Here is a 9,000-nt window from a genome sequence, read left to right on the forward strand (position 1 = left end):
AAGGTGCATGGTGGGCTGGCCAACCCCCTCTAAGCGCTCTGACGGTGGTCTGCAGAGGATGGGCAACCTTCCAGGACTACACTGGACAGAGTCATGGAGGCCGCCTGCATGTTGTTCCACCTCCCAGGGTGTCAGAAGCTGCTGCGTGGGCAGGTACCACAGCCCCAGGCCCGAGTCAGAACATGGGGACAGCCCCAGGGTGTGGGGACCCTACACCTTCCCTGCCGAGGGCACCCCAGCAGTTGAAAGTTCAGGGTGGTTTGGGGATGCTTCTGGCCCTGGAAGTATGTGCAGGGTGAGGGACAGTGGAAACAGTGCTCCTTTCCCTGCGCCGCCCCCCGCCCCCCCCCCCCCCCCCCGGCTCCCAGGGAAAAATCCAGATCCAGGAGACTGCCAGAGCAGAGGCTGGTATAGTGAGCCCATCTCACAGCAACCTGCCAACTCTGACGCAGACTTGGGCAACAGTACCCGCTCAGATCTAGCTCCAAGTCACCTACCGAGGCAACAACAGAGCGAGGACTGGGGTTTGACGTGGCCGGGCAGAGCTTGAGGTTCAGGGCCCAGAGGGTCTTAGGCTCTGGCAGGTGAGCTACCCTAGGGGAGCCTGAACCCATCTTGAAATTCCCCCTCCATCTCCTGGAACCTCTGAAGACCAAGTTCCACGCCCCCAGCTTTGCTGACCAGCTGCTAGACCCCATTCCGCGTGTGTGGACCATGATGTAGTCCCTAAAACCAGTTGGACCCCTTGTCTGACATGAACAAGACAGCTCTAGGTGTCATTCTGTCCTGGATAGGGGAGGGGGAAGGCAAGAGCCACAGAGGTGGATAGAGGGTGGGCCCAGTCCCATCCCCAGGCGTCCGCTGCAGGGTATGGCTGAGCCACCCGCTTATGAGGACATAGAGCCTGGAGGAAAGGGAACTCCAATTAGCCTAAAAGCATGAACTCAGTGCTGGCTCCTGGCCTGCAGTTGCAGTTACGATGGCACCTGACAAATTACGTGAGTTTTCTGGATGGTTAAGTGGTACTGTCATTGAGGGGTAGCTTTCGGGAAGGTTCTGAGGGCAGCCTTGGGGCTCACACTTCTGGGCTGGCCTCCAGGTGCCGACTGGACTGGTGGTGCCCCCAGGGCAGGGAGGCCCCTGGCACCTTGGCCCAGAACTGGCTGCTACCCCAATGTCCTAGCCTTGACCAAGGTTGAGGAGACTTGGTAGCCATCAGGGTGTGACCAGTGTGAACCCACTGCTTTCCCTGAGTCACAGCCACCTTGGTGACCTCGGCCTGTAGCTGAGGCTATGCCTCCCCACCCCCTCCCACAGAGAGTGGCCTGTTCTCAAGGTCATGCAGAGGCACCAGGGTGGCAGATGAGTATCTGAATAGTCAGAACCACAGCTTCCCAACACGACTTTTAAGTCAGGCCTGACAGCCTGCCTTGAGGGTCCTGGAGCCCAGCCTGGGACTTGGGACAACCCTCAGCACACACGGAGAACTAAAGAGGACAGGCTTTTAGATCTTTTGTTAACAAAATAGCACCAACTGGACACAACAGACACGAGTGGATCAACACAGACAAAACGACTCCTCATGCAAGTAACAATCCAAACACGGAGCCAGGGAAAGAAGAGCTTGTAACAGAGCTGTTGGTCTGGGGGCTTTGGCCCAGTGGCCCCAGGATGGGTGGCTCTGCCGGGCTGTCCCTGGGTAGAAGTCTGGTCCTTGCACTCATTTTGGAGGCCGAGTAATGATTCGCGTGGAGAAGTCAAAGAGGTCTCGATTGATCTTGCGCAGGTTCTGGACCTCGTCTTCCAACTCCGTGATTCGGATCCTCAGCTGGTCCTGGCCGCCCAGCACATTCTGGGAAGGAGCAGGGTTGGGGGGTGGGAGCGCTCAGGGTGGAGGGCCCTCTGACATTTTGGGATGTGGGAGAGCAGAATCTCCTCCGCAATTAACAGTCCCACTCCACCACACCCCACTCCAGCCTCACCCTTCTCCATGGCCCTACCCACCTTTTCCATTGTGCTGCACATTACCATGTGCAGCTGCTCTGTTCGCTCCAGGTAGCTGGGCTCCGATCCCTGCAAAAGGGGCTGCCTTAGTGACCTCTGGGCTCACCACCCTGCTCACACCACCCAAAGGTGAGGGGGTGCCATCCTGATGCTGCTCACAGATGGAAGACAGGTTCCAAGTGTCGCTCACTGAGTGGGATGCTGCACCTCCAACCGACACCCAGCAGGAAGCACCGTGTCAGCCTCCTTAGATCTGCTGCCTGTTTGTTGCAGGACTGTGCCCAAGGGATGGGGACAGTCAAGGCCACACCATGGGTGTGGGATTAGAGCCAGGCTTTGGGGGACATGCAGAAACCAGGGCCAAGAAGGCTCTAGAAAAGGACCAGCTAGATGTGGGCAGAACCTCCCACCCACTGACATGCATGGACATTGCGCAGTGGAGAGCCTGTCCACCTCCTGCTAGATGTAGTCTAGACATGCTGCCCTTGGCTGGCAGACAGGCACTCGGTCCTGCCATCCATCATGATGTCTGAGCGAGGGGCCTGGACACCTTCGTGGGGCTCATGATTCCAGGGCACGGGAACAGTGGACAGAGGTGGACTGAGCAGAGCCAGAGGGGCAATGTGTGGTCCTGCCGAGGACAGGCCAGGGGTGATCTCTGGCGGGGAGCTCCTGGTGGGCACCAGGGGCGTGAGCGCTGCCTACTGTCCTGCTGGAGAAGGCACTGGATACAGCGTCTTTGGTCGGGCTTGTCTTATTTGAGAATGTACCCGGTATGTGGTCAGCTTCTAGTGTGGAAGGTGCTTTTCATTGCCTAGGCTCAGCAATGCATGCAGAGGGGTCTCCTCACTGACGGCCTATGTGGAGGGTCCTCACAGGGATCCTGGCCGGGAGCCCTTCCCACAGGGAACACAGACATGCTGCAGAGGCTGAGCCGGGGCAGGGAACCTGCTAGGCCAGTACCTGCTGGTGGAGGCCCAGGCGCAGAGTAAGGCCCCCACGGCGCTGCTCATCCCCATGCTCAGCGCCCAGCAGGTGCTTGTTGAAGTGTGGCAGGGGCAGGCTGGGCCGGAAGTCGGAGCTCAGCATGCTGACCGGCGCCAGCATAATGAAGGCGTTGGTCACGGGACCTGGGTAGGGCAGGTGGCCAGTCAGGAGCTGCCTCGGCCAGGCTTGGGCCATGGCTCCCACACCCTCCACTCCTCAAACCCACCCACCTGTACAGGAGTGGCCCATCTACTTTCCTCTAGCTGGTCCTACCTCCCAGCATCCAGCCAAGTGGCTGGGGTGTGGACAAACGGGCAAAGCCACCCAGCTTACAGCCTGTTGGTCTTCTGCCCCCAGCCCCACCTTTGAGGGTCACTGTCCTGATGCACTGCTTGCTCTGGATGTCCCAGACGCGCACGGTCTCGTCATGTGAGCCGGAGAGCAGCACGCTGCCATCAGTGGACACTGACAGGCAGGTCACCTGGTTCCTGGGGACACAGGTCTGAGAAAGGGTGGCCCAAATGACCCCCGACCCCAGGAGCTAGAGAACAGGGCCCCTCCCCAGCTACCAGTCTGGTCCCCACACCTGTGGCCTTTGAACACCTTCCCGCTGTCCTGTTCTGACTGGAAGCTCTTCTCGCTCTGTCCAGGCTGTGGAGGCCGAGGGGCAGTGAGCAGAGGGATACAGTTGTACCTCAGCCCTGGGGGCCCCAGGGCATTGGGGTGATGGGCTGGGGCAGAGCCCAATTGGCTCAAAGACCTAGATGCAGGGGAGGATGGACAGTCCCAGGGCCTTTGATGGATGGACCCTGGGTGTCCCACTGTCCCATAAGCCTCCAACCACGGGCCCAGGCACCCACCACTCACCCAGGTGCAGAGGTCGACCTGGAAGATGGAGCCCTCACTGCCACCGCAGAACATGTGATGCTCAGCTAGGTCCATGGTCACAGCCATAATGCCCACGTCAAAGAGCACAGAGAGCAGCAGCTCGCCCGAGGAGATCTCCCACAGCTGGGGGCAGGCGGGATATGGGATGGGGCTCCACAGACACTGGGGTCCCAATGGTGCAGGGAGCTGAGCAGCCCTGAATGGGAGACCCTGTACCAGAACCTCAGAAGGGAGCTGTCACTCAGGGGGATCTCGGCATTGGGGCACTTCCTAAGACACAGCTGGGTTCTCATGCCCAGGACCCCTTGTCACTCCATGTTAGCTGCTGTTAGGCCTGGAGTCTGCCTTCCACCACCATCACCACCAAGGACAAGACCTAAAGGCTGGACATCACTGAATCCCCAAGGAGTCAGGGAGCCACCAGGGGCGGGTGGCCAATCAAGAATTTCAGAGCCAACACAGGCCTAGTTTGCTGTCCCATGGATGTCCTTGAGGTGGGAAGTCTTGGGGGATTGATAGCTGTATAGAGCTACCAGCCTGGGGGGAGCAGGAGATTCACTGACTCACATCAGCCAAGAGCCTGCCAGCTATCCTAGCCCAGCTCACAGATCCACTGTGGGGGAGGGGGGCCGGTCCTACCTTCACCGTCTGGTCCAGCGATGCTGTGGCCACCCGGGCCAAGGGACCCCCAAAGCCACAGTGCATGTCTGTGATGGGGAGGGTATGGTGGGACCAAACATGCCGGGGGGCTGGGGTCCTGGAGGAGTCCACCTGCAGCACACTGCGAGAGAAGTGGATTCAGGGGGAGGGCTGTACCTGATGCCTCCACCCACCTCCACAGCCACTGGCCCATCCCACTGGCAGAAAATCCTCAGATGCCTCCAATCAGTCCCTGGACAAACCAATCACACTGTCCTCACAACAGTCCACCTGACTTGCAGGCCCCAGACCCAGTTCCTTCTTGCCGCGGGACTTTGGGGTGGCCTTCTGCAGGGCAGGCTCCCTGCCCTCTGGGCTGAGGCCCCACCTGGCTGGAAGCTACGGACTAGGCGCAGGCCCGAGTGGGTCAGGGCGCTACCTGCACAGGCTCCACACCAGCACCAGGCAGTCCTTGCCGCCCGAGAGGAAGTGGCTGCTGTCCCCTGTGAACTGCAGGCAGGAGATGTCCTGGTAGTGGCGGCTCAGGATGACTAGGAGGTTCCCTGTGGAGACCTGGGGAAGGCAGGGCACACGCAGGTCAGGGCAGGATGCAGGTGCAGTGCCGGGTCCTACAGCTGGCAGGTTACTGAGGTGAAGGGAGAGTCTGCCCAGGGGCAGGGAGAAGGGTGGTATGACGACAGCATCCAGAAAAGGAATGGGTGGGAGTGACAAAGCTGGGAGGGAGCTGGTCCTTTCTGGAGCAGCTCCTCATGGTGACTGTCACAGCAGGACGTCAGTCTTCCAGGCCAGCTGTGAGGGGCTTCAAATGCAGCCTCGACACTTGGTCTAGCAGGAGGGAGGGGGCAGTTAGGGCCAGACAGCAACCCCAATGGCCTGGAGTACTATGACTGTCCCCCATCAAGGAGGGGGGACCTCCTAAGATGCCCCCATCAGGCCACAAGCCACTGGTTTCTATCATACCCCTGGCACCAGGCTGGCAGCAATCAGGGCAAAGGTTTCTACCATGTGAGGAGCCTCTCCCTGCCTCTGTTTCTCTCCCTATGAATGAATAACTGCTTCCTTGTTTCAGAACCAGGACTAAGGCTTAAAAGTCCCAGAATGAGGTAACAAAGCTTCTCCCATCTTGCAGAGAACTCAGTTCCCTTGGCAGACCTCAATTTTGCAGGTCAAGGTTAAGGTCAGGCAAGGCAGAGGAAGTTATACCCACCTTCTGGCCTCAAATCCTACACTGTTTGGACAGGAGGTGAGGCAGGGGAGGGGGAAGGCAAGGAAAATGACAGGGCAAGGACTAGTCCCTGGTTGATCCACTCGTGTCTGTTATGTCCTGTTGGTGGTCTAACTCCGCGGTCCATAGGCTAAGTCCCATGACACTCACCTCCCAAAGGTATATGCTCTCTGCAATCCCTGCCAACATATAGAGGCCATTGGGCGATGTGGTCAGACAGGTAACAGGCCCGGGGCACATGATCTTCTGCTGGAGCTGGTCCTAGAGGAACATAAGAAGCCTATGAGCTTCATGCAGAACTTGGGAGCCAGGGAGCGGTGAGGAGAGTGAGTGGGGGGTGCCCAGGCAGCTGGTAAATCCACGAAAACCAGAAAGAATGGGGATAGAGATGGTTTGAGCAAATTCATGGTTCAGTAAAGAAGTGTTCACTCCAGCCCAGGCTTTGCATGCTGGAGGTGGAGAATGGCAAATCCTTGGATCAGAGCAAGGTGGTGTTCCTGCCTGGATGCAAGGCGTGGCTCCGTGGGCGAGCGTCAACCTATGAACCAGGAGGCCACAGTTCGATTCCCGGGCAGGGCACACGCCTGGGCTGTGGGCTCAATCCCCAGTGTGGGGCGTACAGGAGGCAGCCAATCAATGATTCTCATCATTGATGTTTCTCTTTCTCTCTCCCTCTCCCTTCCTCTGTGAAATCAATTTAAAAATAGATACATATATTTTTTAAAAAAGAAAAGACGGTGCTCTTATGGGCATAGGGATGGGGGTGGGAGAGGCACAGAGGGTCCAGGAGGGTGTTGGGGCTGAAGAACCCAAAGGCCAGTTGTCTCATTCCTCAATCCTGCCTTCCTAAGGCCCCCCCACCATGACCTTGAACCTCAATTTCCAAATCTCTAAAATGGGAAAATATAAGTTCTGTGTGGCCCACACCAGGCAAATCCCCAAGAGATGCCAGCTGGCAGCAAAAGGCAGCATGTAGCTGCAGGAGCAGCATTTTGGGGTTGCTTTAAGAGGAGACACCATGGGCTCCGAGGAGGGATCGTCTCTCTTTTGGGAGGATAAGTCTCCCGTGCTACGTTTTCAGGGGGCTCACCAGGCCTCAGACCTTTACTTTCCAAACCTATGAGACCCATGAGACCCCAACTACAGACTCTCCCTTTAAATTTAGCACCCTTGGAAGTCTGCTGACCCATCCCTGAGTCCGGTGCTAACAAACAGGCCTTAGAATGCACCTTGACAACCCCATCCCCCACCCCCCAGCATGCAGCCAAGAAAAAAAATGGATGGAGCCCTAATCGGTTTTGCTCAGTGGATAGAGCGTAGGCCTGTGGACAGAAGGATCCCATGTTCGATTCAGGTCAAGGGCACATGCCCAGTTGTGGGCTTGATCCCCAGGAGGGTGCGTGCAGGAAGCAGCCAATCAATGATTCTCTCTCATCATTTATGTTTCTACTCTCCCTCTCCCTTCCTCTCTGATATCAATAAAAAACCACTTTAAAAAAATGGGGGGCCCTAGCCGGTTTGGATCAGTGGATAGTGCGTCGGCCTGCCGACCAAAGGGTCCAGGGTTAGATTCTGGTCAAGGGCAGGTACCCTGGTTGCAGGCTCCCTGGCCCAGGCCCTGGCCGGGGCTCATGCAGAAGGCAACCAATCGATATTTCTCCCACCTGATGTTTCTCACACACTGATGTTTCTCTCTCTTTCCCTCTCTCGCCCTAAAAATCAATGAAAAAAATGTCCTCGGGTGGAGATTAACAACAAAAATTGGGTGGAGCAAACCTATGTTTCTCTCTCTAATCAACGTTTAAAAATACCACTGCAGAGTCAGTAGATAGATCCTAGTTTAAAAACCAACCACAAAACTTCGCGCCCCTTTTCGCACAGCTCTCTCTAGGGACCCACTACCTCCCCATCCCTTCATGCCCGCAGCCTCAGGCCGGCCCCTTCGTCCCCAAGCCCGCTCGGGGCACGCCCACTTCCCTTCGACCATAAACCCACCACCACCACCACCACCCGCGCATGCGCAGAGCACCCTAACCGGGACTTCCTCCCGGCCCCGGCGTGGGCCGACCCCCGTCGACCCCAGTCTAAGGCGACCCGCGCACCCCCAGCGGAGTTGGAGCCCTGGCACGCGCCGCCGCACCTTCCGTTGCAGCTCCCAGGCGCTGATGTAGTTCTTGCCCAGCTGCGCCGCCAGCAGGTATTCGCCATTGAGCAGCGTCAGACCACGGGGCCCAGCCTGGCCGCCGCGGTACGTGAGCAGGTTAGCGCCCGAGTGGAGCTCCCATACGACGCAGCTCCACAACTGGGCGGACGAGTCTGTACACACGGCTACCTCGATGGGCGCCGCCATCTTTCTCTCCCCGCCCCGGAAGTGCGTCACACCAGCAAGATGCAGGCGCCTTCGCCGGAGGGCTAGAGCGGCGCCCACGCTGTCCAGCCTCCGGCGGCTGGAGGGCGGACTCCCCGGTGAGTGGGACCCCCCATCACCCCGGACCCGCTGAGAATCCAGGGGCGCAACGTCTGACCGAAGATGTTGGTAGGAGACTAGATGGAAACTAGATGGAAAAGAAATCAAGTCCCAGGGTCTTCTGCGATAAGTTAGTCGGTTCAGAGCTTGGAAGTCGGGCTTGTCTCTCACGCTTGGCGCGCTCGGATTCTTTGCTTATTTTTAATACGCAAATAATAAAGTACCGACCTCACAGGCGTCAAGTGTAGACTCCGTACCGACATATTTGGCGGCACCTAATACATTGCAATTAAGTGTGTACTCAGGGATCCGCCATCAGCCTACCCCCGGACCCTTCTTCTTGGGCCGGAGGCTACAGAATCCACATTTTTAGCTCATGAACTTGGTGCAGGCCAAACAAGTCGGGAGCGCCTAACTTCAGGTCACAGCTGCTGTCCCGGCCGCGTCTGAAAACTACTTTAAAATGTGGAAATCGTTGCTAATCTTTGAAAAGGGAGAAATCACTTAAAAAACAGAAATCTCCCGGTGGCGAGACGTGGCTGCCTGGGGCAGTGTGTCCGCCAGCAGCACCGGGGGCGCCCGCTGCGCGGTGCCTGCAACTGGGTGCCGAGCGCGGCCCTCGTGCCGCTGGGAGGGGCGCCCAGATCCCGCAGGCCCGGTTCCGGCCACCAGGTGGCAGGCGGGAGCCGTGGGCCGGGAGCCGGAGTGTGGGCCGCTCCCAGCCCCGGGGCCACAGTGCGGAGCGGTTACGCGGAGGGAAGGGCTTCCC

The 9,000-nt window shown here is 58.2% G+C and overlaps 1 protein-coding gene across 4 annotated transcripts; it reads right to left on the bottom strand.

The window, feature by feature from the left end:
* Nucleotides 1–1,393: 1,393 nt before the first annotated feature.
* On the bottom strand, nt 1,394–8,753 carry WDR18 (WD repeat domain 18). Of its 4 annotated transcripts, none has more exons than XM_081092677.1 (10): nt 7,905–8,753; nt 5,915–6,025; nt 4,958–5,091; nt 4,519–4,660; nt 3,859–4,002; nt 3,578–3,642; nt 3,355–3,479; nt 2,968–3,134; nt 2,005–2,073; nt 1,394–1,852 (listed from the first exon to the last, which is right to left on the bottom strand). In XM_081092677.1, exons 1-10 carry the CDS (start codon nt 8,112–8,114, stop codon nt 1,721–1,723), a joined length of 1,299 nt encoding a protein of 432 aa, XP_080948803.1. In that variant the 5' UTR covers nt 8,115–8,753; the 3' UTR covers nt 1,394–1,720. The 4 variants fall into 4 exon arrangements, with proteins under 4 accessions (XP_080948803.1, XP_080948801.1, XP_080948802.1 ...); XM_081092675.1 differs by having other exon boundaries at nt 1,490–1,852; nt 3,859–4,065; nt 7,905–8,222; XM_081092676.1 differs by lacking the exon at nt 3,578–3,642 and having other exon boundaries at nt 1,490–1,852; nt 3,355–3,493; nt 3,859–4,065; nt 7,905–8,225.
* Between the last annotated feature and the right edge of the window lie 247 nt (nt 8,754–9,000).

Source organism: Myotis nattereri (genome assembly GCF_964212035.1).
Source record: "Myotis nattereri genome assembly, chromosome: 5".
Taxonomy (NCBI): domain Eukaryota; kingdom Metazoa; phylum Chordata; class Mammalia; order Chiroptera; family Vespertilionidae; genus Myotis; species Myotis nattereri.